The sequence below is a fragment of the Pongo abelii genome, chromosome 2 (assembly GCF_028885655.2).
Source record: "Pongo abelii isolate AG06213 chromosome 2, NHGRI_mPonAbe1-v2.0_pri, whole genome shotgun sequence".
Lineage (NCBI taxonomy): Eukaryota > Metazoa > Chordata > Mammalia > Primates > Hominidae > Pongo > Pongo abelii.
Genome location: NC_085928.1, coordinates 106426312 through 106453608, shown reverse-complemented (window position 1 = coordinate 106453608; position 27297 = coordinate 106426312). Strand labels below are relative to the sequence as shown.

At 41.7% G+C, this 27297-nt stretch overlaps 1 protein-coding gene across 49 annotated transcripts in view; it reads right to left on the bottom strand.

Moving 5' to 3' along the window:
* The window catches only part of MAP4 (microtubule associated protein 4), a 228772-nt gene that overhangs the window by 152338 nt on the left and 49137 nt on the right, over positions 1-27297 (bottom strand). For 23 of the 49 annotated variants that reach the window (XM_054550401.2, XM_054550373.1, XM_054550374.1 and 20 more), the window contains exon 2: positions 23914-24035. In XM_054550401.2, the coding sequence (XP_054406376.1) occupies positions 23914-24035 (122 nt within the window). 49 annotated transcript variants of the gene reach the window in all.

Below are 27297 nucleotides of genomic sequence, written 5' to 3'. Positions count from 1 at the left end.
TAGCCCAGTGCCAGAATGCATAATTGGCATAGACATACTTAGCAGCTGGCAAAACCCCCACACTGGCTCCCTGACTGCTAGGGTGAGGGCTATCATGGTGGGAAAGGCCAAACAGAAGCCCTTAGAGCTGCCTCTACCTAAAAAAATAGTAAATCAAAAACAATATCACATCCCTGGAGGGACTGCAGAGATCAGTGCCACCATCAAGGACTTGAAAGATGCAGAAGTGGTGATTCCCACCACATCCCCATTAACTCTCTCATTTGGCCTGTGCAGAAGACAGATGGATCCTGGAGAATGATAGTGGATTATCATAAACTTAACCAAGCGGTGACTCCAATTGCAGCTGCTGTTACCAGATATGGTTTCATTGCTTGAGCAAATTAACACATCTCCTGGTACCTGCTATGCAGCCACTGACTCTGCAAATGCCTTTTTCTCCATTCCTGTCCATAAGGCCCATCAGAAGCAATCTGCCTTCAGCTGGCAAAGCCAGCAATATACCTTTACTGTCCTACCTCAGGGGTATATCAACTCTCCAGCTTTGTGTCATAATCTTATTTGGAGAGACCTTGATTGCTTTTTGCTTCCGCAAGATATCACACTGGTCCATTACATTGATGACATTATGCTGACTGGATCCAGTGATCAAGAAGTAGCAAACACACTGGACTTATTGGTGTGACATTTGCATGCCAGAGGATGGGAAATAAATCCAACTAAAATTCAGGGACCTTCTGTCTCAGCAAAATTTCTAGGGACCCAGTGTTGTGGGGCCTGTCGAGATATTCCCTTTAAAGGATAAGTTGTTGTGTTTGGCCTCTCCTACAACCAAGAAAGAGGCACAATGCCTAGTGGGCATATTTGGATTTTGGAGGCAACACATTCCTCGTTTGGGTGTATTACTCCGGCCCATTTACCGAGTGACCTGAAGGGCTGCCAGTTTTGAGTGGGGTCCAGAAGAGGAGAAGGCTCTGCAACAGGTCCAGGCTGCTGTGCAAGCTGCTCTGCCACCTGGGCCATATGACTCAGCAGATCCAATGGTGCTTAATGTGTCAGTGGCAGATGGGGATGCTGTTTGGAGCCTTTGGCAGGCTCCCATAGGTGAATCGCAATGGAGACTTCTAGGATTTTGGAGCAAGGCCCTGCCATCTTCTACAGATAACCACTCTCCTTTTTTTTTTTTTTGAGACGCAGTGTCACTCTGTTGCCAAGCTGGAGTGCAGTGGTGCGATCTCAGCTCACTGCAACCTCCGCCTCCCAGGTTCAAGCGATTCTCCTGCCTCAGCCTCCCAAGTAGTTGGGAATACAGGTGCATGCCACCACATCCAGCTGATTTTTGTATTTTTAGTAAAGATGGGGTCTCACCATGTTGGCCAGGATGGTCTCGATCTCTTGACCTTGTGATCCTCCCACCTCAGCCTCCCAAAGTGCTGATTACAGATATGAACCACCATGCCCAACCAACTAGTCTCCTTTTGAGAGTCAGCTCTTGGCCTGTTACCGGGCTTTCGTGGAAATTGAATGTTTGACTATGGGTCATCAAGTCATCATGCTACCTGAACTGCCTATTATGAGCTGGGTGCTTTCGGACCCATCTAGCCATAAAGTGGGTTGTACACAGCAGCATTCCATCATCAAATGGAAGTGGTATATATGTGATCGGGCTCAAGCAGGGCCTGAAGGCACAAGTAAATTACATGAGGAAGTGGCTCGAATGCCCATGGCCTCCACTCCTGCCACCCTGCCTTCTCTCTCCCAGGCTGCACTGATGGCCTCATGGGGAGTTCCCTACCATCAGCTGACAGAGGAAAAGAAGATTAGGGCCTGCTTCACAGACGGTTCTGCACAATATGCAGACACCACCCAAAAGTGGACAGCTACAGCACTACAACCCCTTTCTAGGACATCCCTGAAGGACAACGACGAAGGGAAATCTTCCCAGTGGGCAGAACTTCGAGCAGTGCACCTGGTTGTGCACTTTGCATGGAAGGAGAAATGGCCAGATGTGTGATTATATACTCATTCATGGGCTGTAGCCAATGGTTTGGCTGGATGGTCAGGGACTTGGAAGGAGCATGATTGGAAACTTGGTGACAAATTTGGGGAAGAGGTATATGGATGGACCTCTCTGAGTGGTCAAAGACTGAAGATATTTGTATCCCATGTGAGTGCTTACCAACGAGTGACCTCAGCGGAGGAGGAGTTTAATAATCTAGTGGATAGGATGACCCATTTTGTGGACACCACTCAGCCTCTTTCCCCTGCCATCACTCATGGCCAACAAAGTGGCCATGGTGGCAGGGATGGAAGTTATGCTTGGGCTCAGCAACATGGACTTCCACTCACCAAGGCTGACCTGGCTACAGCCACTGCTGAGTGCCCAATTTGCCAGCAGCAGAGACCAACACCAAGCCCTCAGTATGTCACCATTCCTTGGGTGATCAGCCAGCTACCTGGTGGTGGATTGATTATATTGGACCTCTTCCATCATGGAAAGGGCAGAGGATTGTCCTCACTCAAATAGACACTCTGGATATGCGTTCGCCTATCCTGTATGCAATGCTTCTGCCAAGACTACCATTTGTGGAATGCTTTTTCTGGTTTGTCGTTGTTGTTGTCGTTGTTTTGAGAAGGGGTCTCACTCTGTTGCCCAGGCTGGAGTGCAGTGGCACAATCTTGGCTCATTGCAACATCTGCCTCCCGGGTTCAAGTGATTCTCCTGCCTCAGCCTCCCAAGTAGCTAGGATTACAGGCACCCGCCACCACACCCAGCTAATTTTTTTATTTTCAGTAGAGACAGGGTTTCACCATGTTGGCCAGGCTGGTCTTGAACTCCTGACTTCAAGTGATCTGCCTGCCTCGGCCTCCCAAAGTGCTGGGATTACAGGCGTGAGCCACCGCACCCGGCCGACTCATGGAATGCCTTATCCACCATCATGGTATTCCACGCAGCATTGCCTCTAACCAAGGCACTCACTTTACAGCTAAAGAAGTGCGGCAGTAGGCTCATGCTCATGGAATTCACTGGTCTTACCATGTTCTCCATTATTCTAAAGCAGCTGGATTGTCAGAACAGTGGAATGGCCTATTGAAGTCACAATTACAATGCCAACTAGGTGACAATACTTTGCAGGACTGTGGGAAAGTTCTCCAGAAGGCCGTGTATCCTCTGAATCAGCGTCCAAAATAAGGTACTGTTTCTCCCATAGCCAGGATTCATGGGTCCAGGAATCGAGGGGTGGAACTGGAAGTGGCACCACTCACCATCACCCCTAGTGATCCACTAGCAAAATTTTTGCTTCCTCTCCTGCAAGATTACGTTCTGCTGGCCTAGAGGCCTTAATTCCAGAGGGAGGAATGCTGCCACCAGGAGACAATAACGATTCCATTAAACTGGAAGTTAAGATTGTCACCTGGACACTTTGGGCTCCTCCTCCCTTTAAGTCAACAGGCTCAGAAGGGAGTTACAGTGTTGGCTAAGGTGACTGACTCAGACTATTAAGATGAAATCAGTCTACAACTTCACAACGGAAGTAAGGAAGAGTATGCATGGAATACACGAGACCCATTAGGGCATCTCTTAGTATTACCATGCCCTGTGATTACTGTCAATGCAAAACCACAACAGCCAAATCCAGGCAGGACTACAAATGACTCGGACCATTCAGGAATGAAGGTTTGGGACACTCCACCAGCAAAAAAAAAACCATGACCTGCTGAGGCAAAGTTAATACAGAATGGGTAGAAGAAGGTAGTCATCAATACCAGCTATGACCATGTGACCAGCTGCAGAAATGAGGACTGTAACTGCCATGAGTATTTCCTCCTTCATTTGTTAAAAACATGTTTGTGTATGTATACACATGTACTAATATCTTCACTTTATATTTCCTTTTCATCATGTGACATAAGATTTATTGATTTCATAACAGCATTTAAGTATTATTAACTTTATGTAATAGTATTTGGGTTGGGGATTGGTGGGTTTCTGGTTGTATGAAGGATAGTTTTATTACATTAGGTGTAATTACGACCTTATTATTGTCTTTATTTGAAGATTACATATGATCTCAGGAGATGTGTATGGGTTCAAGTTGACAAGGAGTGGACTTGTAATGTTAATACTGTCAACTTGATTGGACTGAAGGATGCAATATTGATCCTGGGTGTATCTGTGAGGGTGTTGCCAAAGGAGATTAACATTTGAGTCAGTGGGCTGGGGAAGGCAGACCCACCCTTAACTGGGTGGGCACCATCTAATCAGCCACCAGCGAACATAGAGCAGGAAGGAAAACATGAAGAGATGGGCCTAGCCTCCCAGCCTATATCTTTCTCCCATGCTGGATGCTTCCTGCCCTCGAACATCGAACTCCAAGTTCTTCATTTTGGGGACTCGGATTGGCTCTCCTTGCTTCTCAGCTTGCAGACAGCCTACTGTGGGACCTTGTAATCATGTAAATCAATACTTAATAAACTCTCCTTTGGAGATATATCCTATTAGTTCTGTCCCTCTAAGAGAATCCTGACTAAAACAAGTAGTGTGGGGCTCGTGACAAAAACTGATAGCTTTGCTGCCAAAGGGGGTCCTGTGGCATGACAGAGCTGTTGTCCACAGCAAATGCCATCTCACACTACTGGAATTATAAATTCCACTATTTGAATAACCACTGCCGAATTCAGAATTTAGCAGCTTTTCTGAAGAAACCATAAATAGGAATTCAATGGTTCCTACAGTAGGAACTGGACATGGTAATCCCAGCCTGTAATCTCCCAGCACTTTGGGAGGCCAAGGAGGGCAGATCACTTGAAGCCAGGAGATTGAGACCAGCCTGGCCAACACGTAAAACCCTATCTCTACTAAAAATACAAAAACAGAATAACTATAACTAGCTGGGCGCTAATTTTTATCATTTAGATGGTACGCACCTGTAATCCCAGCTACTCAGGAGGCTGAGGCAGGAAAATCGCTTGAACCCAGGAGGCGGAGGCTGCAGTGAGCCAAGATCACACCACTGCACTCCAGCCTGCGTAACAGAGCGAGACTCTGTCTCCAAAAAAAAAAAAAAAAAAAAAGTTCCTATAGTAGTAGTGGCACACCTGTGACCCATTTACAACAGATGAATGTGGGTGGGAAGCCCTATTTCTATGCTCGTCCAGCCTATTTTACATATAAAGTATTATTGTAACTCCAGATCATGACAGGGAAAATGCTGAGAAATGAGTTCATTAAAGAGCTTTTAAAAGCCTAACAGATTATAATGTCAAAGGGTTCCATGAAAAGCAACTATTCAGTTGCTTTTACTATTCAGTTATGCCATTTCCCTATTCTATCTCTGACAACTATTATTAGTAGTTATCTTTTGGGAGCTGTTATGAACCAAAAACTAAAAAGGATGTCTATAACTAGTTTTGATAGAGGCAGGAGGCAAACAAATGTCTAGGCAGACGGGGGCGGGTCCTCAGTGAAACCCGAACTTTAATCCGGAAACTGTCCTGGGTAAATCCTCAGATTGGATTAAGAACCTGCCTTCCCGTTTGGCATGATTGATCCCCATCCTTCACCTATTTAACCTGTACCTACCCTTTCCTAATTGGTTTTCTACACTGTCCTGCCCACCTTTGAGTGGTGTCTTCGCTTTGACCTTTTTTGCATACTCACAAACCAATCAGCACACACTCCCATTCTGAACCAATAAAGAGCCCCAGGCTCAGCCATATCGGGGAACTTTCCTGTCTTCAGATAGTAGAACCACCTACCATGTTCTCTCTTTTTGCTAAGAGCTTTCCTTTCGATTAATAAATTCTATTCCACTCACTCTTTGATGTCCACGTGCCTAATTCTTCCACTCGTGAGATAAGAACCTGGACCTAGTTGAGCAAAGGAGCAAAAATCCTGCATCAGTTTCATGGTCAAAGAGAACTTAAAAGGACATCTGTGCCATCCTTAACAACATACCACAAAAGTCCAAAATTTAATTTTCCCCAGAAATACATAATGACATTTACGTGATGCAATCTACTCAAAACTTTTCCTAATTTAAGGCACAGGGTAAAAATAGTCAAAAACACCGATACATTTTAAATATCATTTATCAGAATGCAGATTATCAAAGGGCAGCTTTTATCCATTGTAATCTTTCCCCTACCCAACCCTCAGCACCCCCACCCCCCCACCACACACTCCCAGATGACTTCCTGGGCTGCACGTGGTTCATGGAATATGAACAGTAGCTAAAATTCAGCCTAAGAGGGTAAAACTGATAGAAAATTATACAATTGGAAAGTGGGAAGGTCATGAGGCTATGAGCGCATCTAGCTAGCCACTTAGCATCTGTATTTCATCAACAGTTAAGCTATTCTTTACTTGTCACCACATAAATAGAGTATGATTTTAAAATACACACACACACCCCTTATAGAAAATGATCCTAGAAAGGTAATGCTAGTGTCATCTTTCAAGTTAAAGTACTGTTGTTTTTTTTCCCAGAAATCCTCAGTTTTCAATAAATTAAAGAGATTATCCAATTTTATAGTTATTTTATTCTGAAACATGTATAAGTACAATACACTCTTTAAATGCTCTATAGATGTTAAACTCTTTCAAGTATTCCAAAATTAATTTTAATAAATTCATGTATGAATTTCATCTCACACAGAATTACTTGAAGTTACTTACTATTCGGTTATGCCTTAAATGCTTAGTTACATATTTTATGGATAAAAGGATATGACACTATTATTTTCAAATCTGGATGTTCAGGAGGATCAAAAAATGAACGCTTGTGAATGAGAAGCATTTACTCTAAAAAAAAAAAAACCTCTCATTGACCAATTGACCATTTATACTATTCCTCTTCTATCTATACAGATAATAAAGTTAACTTTAAATAGATTTGTGAGTAAGAGTCAAGAGAATTTGAAAGCTGGGTACAGAAGTTCGTATGCTTTACTGAAGCACCAGTTTAATCTGACACTCACTGTGGCCTTGAATGAGTCACCTTTCAGGGCTGAGTTCTCTAATCTGTAAAATGAGAGTGTTATGTTAAATGTTTACTGAGGTTGATTATTCTATCAGATACTTGTAATTCGGCTGCATCATTTCAGTTAGCTATAAATAAACCCCCTAAGATTCTCAATGTGAATATGAACAACTATCATTTCATATTATTTCATATATCAAGTATTCTCATTTATAACTGGGTTGAGGTTTATTAAAAAACAAAAGCTTTTTGGCAAAGGGAGGGACTGAAAACAAATTCACCAGTGCATGGTGCCCTGCTTGAGCCAATCTGACTGGAGCTTAAGAAACTCTACCCAGTTCTGGCTAACATCAAAGGAGACTCAACACCACTCTGCCAGAAAATAAGCCCCGTATTATCTAACCAGGCACTAAAGGAACACACAGTTTTCAAGCACAGCACTTTGTATATCCGATCTTTCATTCTGATGACATGCCTGAAGTGAAACTATTAGTGAGCTGGGTTTTTGAAAATATGTAAACTAAGGCAAGAGGCAACTACATGGCATGATGATAAAATACTCTCTTGACTACAATCTCACTATTAAGAGCTAGGTGCTCATAAACAGGAAATAAGGATATATGATGAGGCCACAGTACTTTCTCTGTTGTATGCTTTACTTTGGATAGTTCACAAACTCTGGAGTTAATTACTGTACTAAAAATATTTTACAGGTCTATACAGATTAAACAGTGTTAATATCTAACTTAATTACACAGAAGTTCTGAAGAACCTTTTAAGCTCCATGAAGTCCTCCTGAAAATTTTAGGTCATTCGCATCTAGAGCCACTCACTTAGGGTCTGAGCTCATTCTGTCTGATGAGAAATTGGCAATCTGGTTTACCAATGGCCTGTTGCTGTCTCTGTCCTCTTCTATTCAACCCTTGAAAGGTGCTACTATGGTTGCTAAAATGAAGGGAAAAAACTCATGAAAAGCTAGAACGAGCTTGGGCAAAATGGCAAAACCCCATCTCTACAAAAACATGTAAAAATTAGCCAGGCATGGTGGCACGTGCCTGTAGTCCCTGCTACTCAGGAGGCTGAGGTGGGAGGACTGATAGAGCCCAGGAGGTTGAGGCTGCAGTGAGCCACTATTGCACCACTGCACTCCGGCGTGGGCAACAGAGTGAAACCCTGACTCAAAAAAAAAAAAAAAAAAAAAAAAAGCAAGAACAGAAGCCTGATTCCCACCATCATACTCACTTTTCCTAACCACTGTACTCACTTTTCCTAACCTCTGTAGTACCTTCGTTTCACTGTGTCACATTAGCCAAATTTCTACCAACATTCATTTGCAGTAGCCAGCATTCTCTTTTTAAAAGTATAGAATCCTATTTCTTAATTTAAAAGTGGGTAAGAAAACATACACCCCTGGAAAGACCATTGTTCATCCCAGAGATGGTTCTATTGAAGATGTCTGAGTTTTTGGTTCTGGTGTGAAAAACGAAGAAAAATATTATGGCAACATGAGAACTTTCAGGGAAAAAAGCAGATATAGATATGGTATCAAAGTAGGGAGAGGGTATACAGGCCCAGGAGCCCTAGGAGGCAAAAGAAAGGGAGTTAATACAATGCCAAAGAGAAGCTTGGTATCTTTCAAAATATCGCCTCCTGTCAGTTTCAGCAGAAAGAAAGAAACTTTCTTCTCAGTGACCTGGACTACTTTGAGGCAAATCATTTTGAGTTCCAAACAACCCATTTAATAAACTTTTAATAATTATTACTAAAGGTAGGATACTGCTTATAATGCTCACTTATATTTTCTCTATAACTGATAGCCTGTTCTTTTTGGGTGGGGGGAGGGGGGCAGTTATGGACAAGACACAGAACCGTAAAGATATCTGGGTTAATGTTTTCTTTTATACGTTTGTTTTTGCATGACATTTAAATGACAGAGAATTCTAAAGCCAACACTAAGCTGCTATCCTAGGACATTAGTGAGAATGCTGTGGCCAAAATATAGTGCTCATTCCTCAGGCTTGAAAGGAACCCCACGTCGCCAGTGTGGGAGATCATTTATAATCTTGACGGATACAGGTATAGCCTGCTTCATAATAATTTAATATTCAACATCAGATTTTTTTTTTAGTATGCCTAGCAGGTTTTTAGTTACTAATTAACTTTATTACCCAGATTTGTTTCTTACTGAACTTCTTTCAGAGGCCTGTTATACATCAAGCTGAACTTTGTCTGGCAGCTGTGCTGTTTTTAATTTATTTAACCACAAAACCTTGATTTATACTTTCAAGCAAAATGATATTTTACTTAAAAATAAATCTTTAGCAAGGATGTCTATAGGAATCAACTACCAACTTACACAGTTCACAGACATATATGATTCCTCAGACAAATCTGAATTTCTCCTGCTTCTCCTCCAAACAAGACTTGCAGATAGCAACAGACAACTGACGAAGATCTTGACTATCCTGAGCAATAAACTACAACCCCCCTTGTAGAATATATTAACTGTCCACCACTAGGTTCCTTCCTACACAGTTCAAGGACAACAGCTGTGCTATTACAAACTGATGGAATTTCCAGGCTTGACAGGGTTCTGTTCGTAACCACCATTTGTCCTGTTCATCATAGGATTAGCAACAGCAGAGAGCCCTTGATTACTAGAATAGCTGAGGCCATCACACAGCTACATTCCTACATGAAAGAACACACTGATATAGGTTTAAAGAAGTTACATTTTACTTTCATGTAGTTACCAGAGTCCCCCCCCACCCCCCATTTAAGGGAGCCCTGTTCTCTGGATATAAAAATACTGTATACACTTGCACACACATACTCACATACATAAAACCTTGCATCACAAAGTTAAAATGCTACCTTGCTTACTTACAGGAACTATCCAGGCAGCTTGTGTTCAGTCCTGACTAAATGCATTTTGGATCAGGCACCTGCCTTCAACATTTCTGTCCAAATGAATTTCAATCTATTTCTCCAGGAAGAATACACCAGATACCTCCCACTGTCAGCCATGTGATACAGGCAGCATGATGTCTGAAGTCTGGTTATGGTTATGTAGGCCAAAATAAGAAATGACAATGACACAGCACTTACATTTCTGATATCACCATCCTTAAGAATGAATCTTCCATTTTATCTGAATTTTTTAAATGAGTAAAACTTTAAAAGAGTCTTAATACCTAACCCCTCAAAATTTTGAAAAAGACAAGGAGCATTTTTCTAAACTTTACATTTATCCCACTTCCTTCCTCTAATTAACACAGGAAAACATTCAGAGTTAATCTATACCAATCCAAAAATTATTTCTAACCACATTCTAAAGGTTTTTTTTTTTTTTTTTTTTTGAGACAGGGTCTTGGCCTGTTGCCCAGGCTGGAGAATGCAGTGGCATGATCTCGGCTCACTACAACCTCCGCCTCCTGGGTTCAAGTGATTCTCCTAACTCAGCCTCCTGAGTAGCTGCGATTGCAGGCATGTACACCACCATGCCTGGCTAATTTTTGTATTTTCAGTAGAGACAAGGTTTCATCATGTTGGCCAGACTGGTCTCAAACTCCTGGCATCAAGTGATCCACCCACCTTGGCCTCCCAAAGTGCTGGGATTACAGGCATGAGCCACCGTGCCTGGCTCTAAAGGCTTACACCAGTTGAAATGATCTAGGATCCAATCCCCTCACTTTAATAGATGAAAAAAAAAATGAGAAATGGAAAAAACAAGTCACTTATAAATAAGGCTGAGACAAAGGATCAGGCGAAAAGAGCCAGAGAACACCAAAAACAGAAGCAGAGCGTGACAAAATAAGCAAAACCTCATAGTTTTGTAGTTTCTGCTTTTATCTAACACAATGACTTCACTGTACTTCAAATACCTTTTGAATTATAGCTGCTTATATATACCTTTACCTACCTACCACTTATACCTACCTATCTTTTCTTCTTCAAGGAGGGAGGCAGGCAGGAAGAACCCTGAACATCAGGAAAACATTCCACCTGATCTTTAAAGGGACCCCAATGCCTAGATGTCTTTTTCTTTTTTTTTTTTGTAAATCCAAACTCTTACGTGTAATATCAAGGCTGAGAAGACTCAGTCCTATCACCTACCATAATCATCAGCAGCTTTCCATGTGGGGTCTCCCTACAATTTAGTCACATGGGACCATCTGCCATCTTACATTATCACTGTACACCCTATGCTCATTTGCTCTCCAAACTTGAAGTTATCTTCTCTCCCTCCTCATTTGTGAAAGTCTTGAAATCAAGGTCCACATAAATTACCTTACCACCTTTTCTGTGATGGCTTTTTAGAATCTTTCTCCCACTAGTATTCAGAACTAATACATCATCTGTACTTGTAACAGTAGAGTCTGGTCTATACTGTAGCTCAGTATAGACACCAGGGACAGGTTTCGTGGAAAACAATTTTTCCACAGATAGCAGGAGAGGTGAGAGGGAGGAGATGGTTTCGGGATGAAACTCTTCCACCTCAGATCATCAGTCATTAGATTCTCATAGGAGCATGCAACCTAGATCCATTGCATGTGCAGTTCACAATAGGGTTTGCGCTCCTATGAGAATCTAAAGCCACTGCTGATCTGACAGAAGGCAGAACTCAGGCACACTCATCGCAAAGTTAATGTAATGCTGTTCACCTGCTGCTCACCTCCTGCCGTGCAGCCCAGTTCCTAACTGGCCGTGGACTGGTACCAGTCTACAGACAAAGGGCTGGGGACCCCCCACTGTAGTTAGTTGTATATACCAGCTCCTGTAAACTACTGGGTCCCAGAAGAGAAGGACCACATAAAAGTGATGTGCACACTTTCTCTGTTCCTAGTAGATTACACAGGAGACAGGCCAAAATGATAAAAACCAACAAAACAAGGGGCTAAAAACACATTTCTAAAATGACACAATGGAAGTTATTAGAAATTGAATCTAATTTGAAATTAATCAAAAGTTCCAAAATTACAAAAACTCTTCACAACTAGAAAAAGAATAAACAGATTCAAGGTTGAAGGGTTATCACCAATAATGAATATTCACCTTGGCCAGGCATGGTGGCTCATGCTTGTAATCCCAGCACTCAGCACTTTGGGAGGCTGAGGTGGGTGGATTATGAGGTCAAGAGATTGAGACCATCCTGGCCAACAAGGTGAAACCCCTCTCTACTAAAAATACAAAAATTAGCCGGGCGTGGAGGTGTGCACCTGTAGTCCCAGCTACTCGAGAGGCTGAGGCAGGAGAATCACTTGAACCTGGGACGTGGAGGTTGCAGTGAGCCAAGATCGTGTCACTGCACTCCAGCCTGGGTGATAGAGCGAGACTCTGTCTCAAAAAAAAAAAAAAAGAATATTCACTTATTTTCTTCCACTTTCTAAACACAGTTTGTACAAGAGCAAGCATGTTGTCTGAAATTATAGGAAAAAAGCCAGTAAGGAGTAACCGTACGAACCAGCTCTCCATGCTGGTCATCTTATCATTATTAGGCATAGCAATAAAAATAGCTCTCTCTGCTTTTAGAAAAGCATGACATGATGTAATGTGGCAAAAACAAATATTCAAGATGGTCGACCAGTTACTGGCCTGGCCTGGTCATACCTGTAATCCCAGAACTCTGGGAGGCCAAAGCAGGAAGACCACTTGAGCCCAGGAATTCAAGACTAGCCTGGGCAAGATGGCAAGACACCACCTCTACAAAAAAAAATTTTTTAATTAGCTGGGCGTGGTGTTGTGTGCCTGTAGTGCCAGCCTCTCAGGAGGCTGAGGCAGTAGGATTCTTTGAGCCCAGGAGCTTGAGGATGCAGTGAGCTATGATTACAACACTGTACTCCAGTCTGGGTGAGAAAGTGAGACCACATGTCTGAGGGACAGAGAGAGAAAGAGAGAAAGATATCAGCTACTACCATCATGTTAATATGATCATATAAATATTAAAACTTTATAATTATTAAAATATTAAATCTCTATAGTTATCAGCTCATATATCTGTCAGAAAGTAATAAGCATATCATGTAACTTTAGGATGACTTAGTGCTGAGGAGATTGGAAGAAAGGAAGAATATTCATACTTGATCAGCTCTTAGCTTTTGAGAACTATTTTATTAAAGAAAAAATTCTCTTTTGGCTGGGCATGGTGGTTCATGCCTATAATCTCAACATTCTGGAAGGCTGAGGCAGGAAAACTGCTTGAGCCCAAGAGTACAAGACCAGCCTGGGCAACACAGTTGAGACTGCGTCTCCACAGAAAACATTTTAAAATTAGCCTGCACACCTATGGTCCCAGCTACTTGGGAGGCTGAGGTGGACGGATCACTTGAGCAGGGGAAGTTCAAGGCTGCAGTGAGCCGTGATAGCACCACTGCACTCCAGCCTGGGCTACAGAGCGAGGCCCTGTCTTGAAAACAATAGATAACAAAAGAAAAACTTCTCCCATTAAGCAAAGTGAAGTTTCACTCTATTTTATATCAGTGAAAATGAAGAAAAGTGGAAAGTAGAAGAGGACATAGGAATTTGTGCTGCCAATTCTGTAATTTTTGTTTTGTTTTGTTTTTTGTGGGGTTTTTGAGACAGAGATTTTTGTATATTTAGTAGAGACAGGGTTTCACCATGTTGGTCAGGCTGGTCTTGAACTCCTGACCTCAAGTGATTCGCCTGCCTCAGCCTCCCAAAGTGTTGGGATTACAGGCATGAGCCACCATGCCCACCCTTGTAATTGTTTATTTACAATGTGTCCCACCCAGAGTTCCCCTTACACTTGAGTTCCTAGATGGCTAGGATAGCATCTTTCTCACCTTTATCCTGGACATCTAAATATAATAAACTTGAAACCTCATAGGCTCTCATTAAATGCACATTTGTCCGGCTATGTGCGTTCTGTTCCATACCACGATACCAGCCTTCTCTTGCTGCGGTTGATGTCTGCACAGCTGGAAGCACTCTCATAGTTCTTCTAAGTATTGGTTCTGGGCACGACTAGGGTAGAGTAGCTCAGCTTTTCTGAGCAAGAAGGAGAAGATACAAACTCTATGGGAGTACTTAACAAGCATTTTGTAGTTGTGGCAAAGGCCTTACTTTGACCTAATATCTTACAGATGCTTTCAAAAAGGGGGGGGGGGGGAATATCATTATTAAATGAAAATTGAACAAGCAAAAGTTGAAGAGATCTTTCAAGTTATTAGTTAACATAACTTTTAATATTTTACCTGAAATACAAGTAAAAATCTGAGTTAAAAGTAAAAAACAAAAAACACTGGATCAGAATTGTTCAGGGACAGGGTTAACAGGGTTAAGCAATGAGTTTTATTTGTTGTTGTTGTTTTGTTTTTTTAGAGACAAGTCTCACTATGTTGCCCAGGCTGGAGTGCATTGGCTAGTCACAGGTATGCTCATTGTGCACTACAGCTTCAAGCTCCTGGGCTCAAGCGATCCTCCAGCCTCAGCCTCCCAGGTAGCTGGGACTAGAAGCATGTGCTACTGCACCAAAAATCTCAGTGTTGTTGGTTTTCTTGCAGTAAGGGTAATCATGACACAGAGAAATCTCATTTAAGTTGATTCCGAGAGGCACCCACAATTGAGGGTCACTGAATTAATCAACAATCTACCTAATCCATTCAAGATAAAATTCACCGAAATGAAATACAACACAGGATTAATACAACTTAACACTAGAAAGACATCACATTCCCCCTTGTTAGGAAGGTGTTTTAGAATCAGTTTACTAGACGTAGAATCTGAGGCATGGATTTTTGTGCAAGTGATTTACTAAGGGAGTGCTTTTAGGAGAAACCTATAAGGTTTTATTTTATTTTAAGGTTTTAAGGTTTTACAATATTTTAAAAGTATCAACTATCCCCAAACTAATCTATAGTTTTTTTTGTTTTTTTTTTTAGAGAGTCTCACTCTGTTGCCCAGGCTGGAGTGCAGTGGCACACGATCTTGGCTCACTGCAACCTCCGCCTCCCAGGTTCAAGCAATTCTCCTGCCTCAGCCTCCTGAATAGCTGGGACCACAGGCGTGCGCCACCACACCCAGCTAATTTTTGTATTTTTAGTAGAGACAGGGTTTCACCATGTTGGCCAGGCTGTTCTCAAACTCCTGATCTTGTGATCCGCCCGCCTTGGCCTCCTAAAGTGTTGGGATTACAGGCGTGAGCCACCACGCCTGGCCTAATCTATAGATTTAACATAACCCCAAGCAAAGTCCAGTAGGTTTTGTCTTTTCAAATCAAACTGAAAAGTTGATCCTAAGTTTTATATAGTAATTTAAAAAGTCAAGAACAGCTAAGATAATCTTTGAGAACAAACTTAGAGAAACTTAAACTACTGGATATCAAAACTCACTCATGGATTGAACCATGTGAAAATGCTGAAAACTGATGAGTTTCTAACCTATGGCAATGTCATATGTTTGAAACTAAAAATACATATAGTAATGAAGACATTGTGGTACCTGCACTATCACCAAGAAAGAGGCCAATGTACTTGGTGTGCTGAACATCTGGAAAAAAAACAAAAAACAAGAGGCCAATGCAAGAGAACGGTTTTGAAACGGAACTACATGCATATGGATACTTAATATCTGACAAACGTGACACTGCAAAACAGTGAGGGAATTAACTGTCTTTTCAATAAGTGGTGCTGGGTCAACTGGATATTTTGAGCTCCACCTCACAGTATATACAAAAAGTAATTCCAGGTGGATGGCAGCCCTAAATGTGAACGGTAAACAATAACATGGCTAATATTTTCATGATCATGGAGGCAGATGAAGAAAACGAACAGACAATGGAGAGAGTAGAGAGACAGGGAAAGAAGAACGAAAAAAGAAAAGCAAAAAGAAGAGGATGAGGTGGGAGGATCATTTGAGCCCAGGAATTTGAATACAGCCTCGGCAAGGTGGCAAGAAGGGAGGGAGGGAAATTCCCCTCAGCAGTACTTAGCAACTTACAAGAAACAGATGGGCTTATTTCTAATTGTAACACTAAATGATTTTTTTTATTTTTATTTTTATTTATTTTTTTAAATGATTTTTTTTTAAATGAAGTGATGCCTTTAAAACTGAGAAAAAATATTTTGAAGCTAGATTTTTACAGCCAACTCATCCATTAAGTGAAGGCTAAAATGGGAAATTCAAACACACAATTTAAAAAAAAACTATTGGCTGGGCGTGGTAGCTCATGCCTGTAATCCCAGCACTTTGCAAGGCTGAGGCGAGCGGATCACAAGGTCAAGAGATGGAGACCATCCTGGCCAACATGGTGAAACCCCGTCTCTACAAAAAATACAACAAAATTAGCTGTGCATGGTGGCGTGCGCCTATAGTCCCAGCTACTCAGGAGGCTGAGGCAGAAGAATCACTTGAACCCGGGAGGCAGAGGTTGCAGTGAGCCAAGATTGCACCACTGCACTCCAGCCTGGGCAACAGAGCGACACTCCATCTCAGAAAAAAAAAAAAAAAATTTATTTTCCAGGCATTCTTGCTGAAAATGAACCTCAGTACAGACTCCAGGAAATGAAAAATGAACACAGCATCCTATGAAAGCTGCAATATCCAAGAAATAGTACCATTCGCCTACAAGAGAAATGAAATGCAATCCTAGGATGACGATAATGCACTAGGATCTAGAAATAACTGTCCAAAATTAACCTTTCCACAGTGTAATTTAAAAAGACCAATGACTTAGACATGTGGTGCAAATGGTATATGAAAAAAAGTGCAATTAAAAACAGGGGAGGGGAGCAGTTCACTGAAAGAGAACTACACAAGAAAGTACTAATCCAAACATAAGGCAAACTGAACTATGGCATTATTCTGAGATAATTATATATTTTAAGGAAACAAGGCTTAGAATTAGAACACGCTCATCAAACTTACATAAAATGGATCCATAAAGAAGGATATGTTGTATTTACACACAAATGAACATGTACAATATAATGTGTCAAGAAAGAACAAAAAAAGAGAAAAGAGAAGGAGGTGGAAAGATGGAAATGACTCCAAAACAGCAGCTGAAATCAACTGAAAGACTTTTGCTGACTCTCCGAGTTTACTCTTAAGTGGGCAGAAGTCAAAGAGAACTTTGCCTGCTCACTGGAATGTGTTTCTCTATTGGTCTCGAAGTCTACATGTGCTGACCTTTAAAAGACAGTATAAGGTTTGTCTGTTTTCCCTTCTGCTAGCAGGCTGCTAGACTGAACATGGTAGACAATGACTTTCCCTCTGAAGTTGGCTGTGTTCAATATTCTATTGTTTTTCTTATACCAGCACTGAGAGATTTTTGCAATTAATGTATTTTTAATCATTAAAACTAAGCAAGCCATGACAATATAAAAGACAAACTTACACCACAAATGAAACTACTAACAAAAATAACAAATATACTTATCTGGGGATGGCAGGGGTTGTGGGGAGACCCTCTCCTAAACATAGCAAGCACCAAAGGGCTGCTTTGACTTGCAATACTAAATTCCTTCCAAGAAATTTGGAAGTAAATTCAGAGTAACCAAAGATACAAAAAGCAATATGCAATAGGAGAAAGTATTTGGTTGTGAATAAAGAATCAAAAAATGGGCCAGGTACAGTGGCTCACGCCTGTAGTCCCAGCACTTGGGGAGGCTGAGGCAGGTGGATCATGAGGTCAAGAGATCGAGACCATCCAGGCCAACATGGTGAAATCCTGTCTCTACTAAAAATACAAAAATTAGCTGGGCGTGGTGGAGCGCGCCTGTAGTCCCAACTACTCAGGAGGCTGAGGCAGGAGAATCGCTTGAACCTGGGAGGCAGAGGTTGCAGTGAGCTGAGATCACACCACTGCACTCCAGCCTGGCGACAGAGTTTGACTCTGTCTTTAAAAAAAATAATAAATAAAAAAGTAAAAAAATGTACAAAATGAAAGGGACTGTGGCAAAGATGGGGATTCTGTTTCTTCTCCCTGGGTGCTCAGAAAGACATTTCCTATTTCCCTTGGAGTTAGAAGTTGAGACCATGTGAGTGGGTTCTAGACAATGCAATGTGAGCTGAAGAATTATGCTTCACTACAAAGCACTTTATGAAATTCTGCTTGCTGGTGCTCTTTGCTATCAACCAACTAAATACAAAGAATCCAGCAGGAGACTCCAAGACACCAGATGGAAGGAGCTCAAATTCCTCAATTACATGACAGCCACAGGCCAAACACTCATACTATGACGTGAGCAAGAAATAAACCATTATTTTGTTAAGTCACTGAAATGCTAGTTACGTTAAAGAGATAGCATCAACTATCCTAATTAATAGAGATCTTACGTATCTAACATCCTCATTTTACAAATAAGGAAACTGATGAACAATGAGCTTTCCAAAAATTATACTAGTTGGTAGGAGAAACAGGTCTCCTGACTTTCTATTCAGGGACTTTTACACAGTAAAAGATTTCTGTGCTACATTTATAAGTAAAAGTCATTATCCCAATATTTGTTCCAAAACCACAAAAAGGCAGTGCAATCATTTCTCTTTCTTTCTTTTTTTTTTTTTCTTTTTTTTTGAAGCAGGGTCTCACTCTGGTGTCCAGGCTCGAGTGCAGTGGCATGACCACGACTTACTGCAGCCTCAACCTCCTGGTCACCTCTGTTTGTAAAAAGAAAAGAATTCTCCATGAAGTTCTTTTTCAGTCTACCATTTTATGATTTGACTCTCTTTATGTCGACAAAATTTCTTGAGTATCTATTAGAACTATATAAGATTGTGGATATCTGACCATTTATTTACTAACAAAATGTGATTTCATATGGCTTGACTTAATAATAAATGACAAGCACTGCGTTTTTAAAAAGCACTAATTTTATTAGGTATACATACCTACACACTTTTTTTTTTTTTTTTGAGACAGAGTCTCTGTCATGCAGGCTACAGTGCAATGGTGCGATCTCAGCTCACTGAAACCTCTGCCTCCTGGGTTCAAGCAATTCTCATGCCTCAGCCTCCCAAGTATCGGGGAGTACAGGCATGCGTCACCACGCCCAGCTAATTTTTGTATTATTAGTAGAGACGGGGTTTCACCACACTGGCCAGGCTGATCTCCAACTCCTGACCTCAGGTGATCTGCACACCTCAGCCTCCCAAAGTGCTGAGATTACAGGCGCGAGCCACCATGACATCTTTTTACAAGAAGAAATAATATGCTGACTCGGCCGGGTGTGGTGGCTCACACCTATAATCCCAGCACTTTGGGCGGTCAAGGCGGGCAGCTCACCTGAGGTCAGGAGTTTGAGACCAGCCTGGCCGACGTGGTAAAACCCTGTCTCTACTAAAAATACAAAAATGAGCCGGGTGTGGTGGCGCACAACCATAATCCCAGCTACTCAGGAGGCTGAGGCAGGAGAATTACTTGAACCTGGAAGGTGGAGGTTGCAGCGAGCCAAATGTTTTGGCCAAAATTGTTGCAATTACCATGTAAACATAAATCCTGCTTGCCTATTATTCCATCAGTTTACACTTCCACTTAATCAAGGATTTAAGATTGAGTTTGCCTTATCAGGCTCACAGAGGCTTAAATTACTTGTAAATAAACATTCCCACAAGAGACTACATCATAAACGCTCATATTTATTACATCCCACTCAAATACAACAGTTTCTCTTTTAAAAACTGGCAATCTATACAAAACAGCAATTTAGATTGGCCTTCAGGAGAGGTATGATTCTTAGTAAATCACATTACATCAAAATGCTTTATTCTGAAGATGTAAGAAACGAACATATTTTTACAAAAACACTATATGTCAAGTGAATAATGAACTTGTATGGTTAAGAGTGTATGAAAAACTTATTTCCCTTGTCTTTAAGATTTTTCTAGAAGACTCTTAATCTTCCTATAAAACCACCTGTCTGATAAAAGGAAGTCTGAAATCTTATCTCCAAATAAATCTTATCTTAATTAATAAAAGACTAAATTTCAGAAGTTTCTCAGATTTCATTTTTGCTGTTACAGTAATTAAGTTATGCCATTATCTTATGCAGTTGATTTTAAGTGATGAACACCACCTACATCATTACTTCCATATAGAACCACCACCAATTAATTAGTTCAAACTAAAAACAATGAAATAAAGTATTAAAATGTTCTCCATAACTAAGAAAATACTGTCATTGTCAGCTTTACTATTTCTACCCATCACCATGACTACCCTCCAAAAACCCCACATATCAATACAGCTTTCATCAAATTAGAATCAATTTGCTTGAAAAAACAGAAACATATGCATCACCCATTAATATGTACACATCTGCCAGATAATGATTAGAGGCGGCAAGTATGCCAAGAGTCCAAAAAGCAGGTGAGAATCTTCTGTAGCCTAGAAAAAGGTATATCTAGAGAAAACACAGTAGTCTCCTCTATTCCCAAAGCACTTAAGACTAGTAATACTTCCTGATGTCTCCAACTCATAAATGGTCATTGTTTCACAGCTCAAGTAAATACATGTATGAACATGTAAAATAAAAAAGAGTAAGGGAGAACCTTCAATTCTCCAGTTTACTCTCAAATTTTAAAACTCAGAAAAGGAGATCCAAAGTGGTTTCCCTTTGCCAAAAGCCATCTAGAAAACTAGAGACAAAGCTACAATTAGGACAAACATCTCCCAACTCCCACCAAGCCCAGAGTTCCCTCCCCAAAATGAATACTCACTGAACCCACAAAAGAAGCACCAGTTCAGAGTGCAAACCTAGGTCAAACAGGCCCCTTGGTACAGTGGCCCATATAGTGTTTTGAAAAATGGCCAATATCTCCAAAATCAGTAATCTTTGCATGAAAATACAATTTTACAGCTTTTTAAAAAAACACAGGGCTAGGTGCGTTGGCTCAGTCCTGTAATCCCAGAATTTTGGGAGGCTGAAATGGGAAGATCACTTAAGCCCAGGGGCTCGAGACCAGCCTGGGCAGCACAGTGAAACTCCACGTCTACAAAAAATTTAAAAAAAATTAGCCGAGCATGCACCTGTGGTTCCAGCTACTCAGGAGACTAAAATGGGAGGATCGTTTGAGCCCAGGAGGTCAAGGCTGCAGTGAGCCATGATTGCGGGACTGCACCTCAGCCTTGGGTGATAGTGTAAGACCCTGTCTCAAAAAAATAAAAAATCAGAAGATCAGGCCATGACTATGTATTTCCACTTAGCAACAATATACTGGAGCTGAGAAATAACTGCCTCTGTAGATACCCATTCACACAATATCTGCAGCATAAGTTCTTAATCGAGACCAACTTCACTCACTTTAACTTCAAGAACGTTGCAGGGGCCAGGCACTGTGGCTCACGCCTGTAATCCCAGTACTTTGGGAGGCCAAGGTGGGCGGATCACCTGAGGCCAGGAGTTTGAGATCAGCCTGGCCAACATGGCGAAACCTCATCTCTACTAAAAACACAAAAATTAGCCAGGTGTGGTGGCACACGCCTGTAGTCCCAGCTACTTGGGAGGCTGACACAGGAGAATCACTCAAACTCAGGAAGCGGAGGTTGTAGCGAGCCAAAATCGCACCACTGTACTCTAGCATGGGCAACAAAGCAAGACTCCGTCTCCGAAAAAAAAAAAAAAAAAAAAATTTGCAGGAGTTTAAGTACGATACAGCTGCACTAAAGCTACTTAAATCAACATCAACTCTAAACATTTCTTATTGGCAGTAGAATTTTGGCTGGGTTTTAGTGGCTTGGTTTAACTAAATCACAAAGTCAGTAGACAGGAAAGGTGGGAGAGGGAGAGAAATGGAAAACAAAAGTACCACAAAATGGCTGGGCACGGTGGCTCACACCTGTAATCCCAGCACTTTGGGAGGGTGAGGCAGGTGGATCACAAGGTCAGGAGTTCCAGACCAGCCTGGCCAAGATGGTGAAACCCCATCTCTACTAAAAATACGAAAATTAGCTGGGCGTGGTGGCGGGTGCCTGTAGTCCCAATTACTCAGGAGGCTGAGGCAGAGAACTGCTTGAACCCAGGAGGCGGAGGTTGCAGTGAGCCAAGATTGCGCCACTGCACTCCAGCCTAGGCGACAGAGACTCCTTCTCAAAAAAAAAAAAAAAAAAAGTACCGCAAAACTAGTGGTAATTCCTTTAGAACATAATCAGAACTTCATTCACACATCCAAATTGTCAGGCACAGTGGCAAAGGTCTGTAATCCCAGCACACTGGGAGGCCAACGCGGGCAGATCGCTTGAGCCCAGGAGTTCAAGACCAGCCTGGGCAACATGGCGAACCCCTGCCTTGATAAAAAATACAAAAAAGGTTAGCTGGTTGTGGTGGCACACACCTGTAGTCCCAGCTACTTGGGAGGATGAGGTGTGAGGATCACTGGAGTCTGGGAGGTTGAGGATGAGTGAGCCGAAATTGTGCCACTGCACTCCAGCCTGGGCAACAGAGTGAGACTGTCTCAAAATTAAATAAGCCAGGTGGGGTGGCTCACACCTGTAATCCCAGCACTTTGTGAGGCCAAAGCGGGCAGATCACTTGAGGTCAGGAGTTCAAGACCAGCCTGGCCAACAGGGTGAAACTCCATCTCTACTAAAAATATAAAAATTAGCCAGGTGTGGTGGTGGGCACCTGTAATCCCAGCTACTCGAGAGGCTGGCATGAGAATGCTTAAAACCCAGGAGGTGGAGGCTGCAGTGAGCCGAGATGGTGCCACTGAACTCCAGCATGGGTGACAGAGCGAGACTCTGTCTCTAAATAAATAAATAAATGCATATTTTTTTAAGTCTTACTTCCCTAGGAAGCAATAATCACTAACTCCTTTTTCAGTTTTGTCAATGACCTGAAAAGCTTGGTCCTGACACCTCTGCTTTATGGAAAAGGCAAGAATGCATACTGATTCCTAAGGTAGTAATCTGAATGGTTTAAAATTCCATACATGTAGCTACAGACAACTAGTATAATGGCAGAGATGTTACATGATATTTTAAGATCTAGTTCCAGTAGTAATAAAATTGTAGTAAAAAGAGGTAGGTCAGGCACGGTGGCTTACGCCTGTAATCCCAGCACTTTGGGAGGCTGAGGTGGGAGAATCACGAGGTCAGGAGATCAAGGCCATTCTGGCTAACACGGTAAAACCCCGTCTCTATTAAAATACAAAAAATTAGCTGGGCGTGGTGGCACGCACCTGTAGTCCCAGCTACTCAGGAGGCTGAGGTAGGGAAATCGCTTGAACCCATGAGGCAGAGGTTGCAGTGAGCCGAGATCGCTACTGCACAGAGCAACAGAGCAAGACTCCATCTCAAAAAATATATATATATAATATATGTATTATATAGTCATATGTAATATTATGTATTATATATTATATATTCACATGTAATATATATTATATATTTTATATATATGGCATTTCTGGCCAGGTGTGGTGGCTCACATCTGTAATCCCACCACTTTGAAAGGCTGAGGTGGGAGGATCATCTAAGGCTAAGAGTTTGAGATCAGTCTTGGCAACATAGTGAGACCCTGTCTCAATTAGGAAAAAAAAAAATTTAAACACAGCATTTCCAGTCCTTTCAAACTCAGATGAAGTTTAATTAAAATCTTCAGGGGACACCCCAGTAAAGCAACAGCATACCTCACACCCAGATGCTGGTTTCTAATACCATTCTCTGATAAAGAAACCAAGACTCTTTGGAGAAATGACTAATTCTAGGACTGAGAACAAAATATTCAAGATGAGCCTGAAATACCTTGTATTTCCAGAAAGTTAGGAAGTGCTAAAAAAAAAAAAAAAAAAAAAAAAATATATTGATAGGGGTAAGTTGGCCGGGCGAGGTGGCTCAGGCCTGTAATCCCAGCACTTTGGGGGGCCAAGGCAGGCAGATCACCTGAAGTCAGGAGTTCAAGACCAGCCTGACCAACATGGTTAAAACCCGTCTCCATAAAAAATACAAATATTAACCAGGCATGATGGTGGGTACCTGTAATCCCAGCTACTCGGGAGGCTCAGACGGGAGAATTGCTTGAACCCAGGAGGTGGAGGTAGCACTGAGCCGCAATTGTACCACTGCACTCCAGCCTGGGCGACAGAGTAAGACTCCATCTCAAAAAAAAAAAAAAAGATAGGGGTAAGTCAATTACAGAGGAGTCAACTAAAAAAGTTCCCAATGACCAAAGCTGGAACAATATAAACAATAGACTGAATAAATAAATGAGAGAGAACAAGCAAGTCTTCAGTGAATAATTCCAAATAACAAGATACTCCACTTCCAAGAGGTGGAACATAACCCTTCATCCTTTACATGTGCATAGCACATAGTAACCTCCTTCTAAAGAGTACAATATGAAAATGGGGGGGGGGCGGGTAAGAGAAATATGACAAATACTACCTAAGCCAAGTGATCAAGACTAATATCAACAGTGATAAATCAGCTGGGCGCAGTGGCTCACGCCTGTAATCCCAGCCCTTTGGCAGGCCAAGGCAGGAGGTTCACTTGAGGCCAGGAGTTCTGACACCAACTTGGGCAAGCAACATGGCGAAACCCTATCTCTATGAAAAATACAAAAATTAGGCTGGGCGCGGTGGCTCACACCTGTAATCCCAGCACTTTGGGAAGCCAAGGTAGGGGGATCACAAGGTCAGGAGATTGAGATCATCCTGGCTAACACGGTGAAACCCTGTCTCTACTAAAAATACAAGAAGTTAGCTGGCTGTGGTGGCACATGCCTGTAGTCCCAGCTACTTGGGAGGCTGAGGCAGGAAAATCGCTTGAACCCAGGAGACGGAAGTTACAGTGAGCCAAGTTGCACCACTGCACTCCAGCCTGGGTGACAGAGCAAGACTCCATCTCAAAAAAAAAACAAAAAAACAAAAAAATTAGCCAGGCATGGTGGTAAGTGCCTGTAGCCCCAGCTACTCGGGAGGCTGAGGTAGGAGGATCACTTGAGCCCTGGAGGCCAAGGTTGCAGTAAGCCACGATCGTGCCACTGCAACCCAGCCTGGGCAACAGAGCAAGACTCTTTCTCAAAAAAAAATTAGCTGGGCTTGGTGGCATGTGCCTATGGTCCCAGCTATTTGGGAAGCTGAGTTGAGAGGAAGCTTGAGTCGAGTCCAGGAGGTTCCAGTGAGCTGTGATCACAGCACCGCACTCCAGCTTGAGTGATAAAGCAAAACACACACACACACACACACACACACAGAGAGAGACATAAATCATGCTGACATGATTTGATAGTATGCACCCTTGATATAATGTGATAAGAGTGGCACTTTACCTCTGTGATCTTCCTTCTAAAAAGCATAACCCCTGTCTAATCATGAGAAAAAGATCAGACAACTCCCAACTGAAGGACACGCTGCAAAATATCAGACCAGTACTCCCCAAAACTGTCAAAGTCATCAAAAACAAGGAAGGTGTAAGAAACTGTCATAGCCAAGAGAAAGCTAAGTATGATAACTAAACATAATGTGGTATCCTAGATGAGATCCTAGAACAGAGAAAGGCATTTAGGTAAAAATTAAGGAAATCTAAATAAACTATGAACTTTAGTTAATAATAATGTATGAAAATTGAGGTCAGGAGTTCGCGAGCGGCCTGGCCAACATGGTGAAACTGCATTTCTACTAAAAAATAAAAATAAAAAAATTAGATGGGCATGGTGGTGTGCGCCTGTAATCCCAGGTACTAGGGAGACTCAGGCAGGAGAATTACTTGAATCTCGGAGGCGGGGGTTGCAGTTAGCCCAAGATCACGCCACTACACTCCAGCCTGGGAAACAGAGCAAGACTCTGTCTCAAAAAAAAAAAAAAAAAAAATTAGCCAGGTGTGGTGGCAGGCACCTGTAATCCCAGCTAATCAGGAGGCTGAGGCAGGAGAATTGCTTGAACCCAGGAGACAGAGGTTGCAGTGAGCTGAGATTGCGGCACTGCACTCCAACCTGGGTGACAGAGAAAGACTCCTTCTCAAAAACAAACAAAAAACAAAAACAAACAAAAATTCTAGTAATAACCAGTATTTACTTCCAACTTAAATCTGATCCACGACCTAAAACTGCACTCTGAAATAATCTACAATTCCCCTGAGAAACTTAATAAATACAGAAAAAAGTATGTATATCAATTAACTTACAAGTCTCTAATCACTGCAAACTAGCTGACTCTCGTTAAAGCTTCAAATCTTAAAGTTCTACCACTGGTACTCTTAGAAGCTAACTTATCCTTGTTGATCAGAGAGAGACAACAGTGACCAAGTCTAATAAAAGCTTATTCATGTACACAGAAACAAAACAAAGTAACTTGGCGATGTGCACATCTAATATTTCCAACCAAATCACAAAACTTTAGAAAGGGCATTTGAATCCAACCTCCTTATTTTAAAAGTGAGAAAAAGTCCAAGGAGATTAACAAATATATTTGTTCAAAGTCATCCCTGAGTTCTCAACTAAAAGTAGAATTTCTTTTCTGTCCTATATCCCAAATCAGGAAGCAGGGGGAAAAGGTAGGAGGTATTATCATTCTGATCATCATTTCCTATGCTAACTTAGAACGCTTTCGTTTCTCAGGGATAAAGAAGGTGAGTCCAGCTATATCTATGTATTGGAAATAGCATCACATAGCTCTCCTTTTTAAAATGGCATGCCCTCCTCATATGGATTTTTATCTTCTATAACTATCAGTTATCGCACTATGCTTCTACAGTCAGTATCTATGATGTGAAAGTTGAGGCCCTGGTTAAAGCTTCTTAAATCTACAATTGTATTTTGTACAAACAGAAAAGTAAGTATATTAGTTTTCTTTCCAGTTGTCCTTAATTTTTTTAATTGAAGTGAAGTTTACATAACATACAATTAACCATTTTAAAGTACATTATGATTTCCCTCCAGTTTCAAACTGTCCTTAAGAATTTTTTTTATTTTTATTTTTATTTTTTATTTTTTTGAGACGGGAGTCTTGCTCTGTCACCCAGGCTTGAGTGTAGTGGTAAGATCTCGGCTTACTGCAACCTCCACCTCCGAGGTTCAAGTGATTCTCCTGCCTCAGCCTCCAGAGTAGCTGGAATTATAGGTGCACGCCACCACAGCCAGCTAATTTTTGTATTTTTAGTAAAGATGGATTTGTTTCACTATGTTGGCCAGGCTGGTTTCAAACTCCTGACCCTAGGTGATCTGCCTGCCTCGACCTCCCAAAGTGCTGGGATTACAGGTGTAAGCCACCGTGTCCAGCCAAGAATTTTTAATTAAAGATGCACTAATCCAAATATAGACGAGGAGCTACTCAATTTTCAGTTAATTAATCACATCTGAAGATAATGATGGCCTATGCCCTCATATCAAGTGTATCCTGAGCCCTTTTATCATTCTAATCT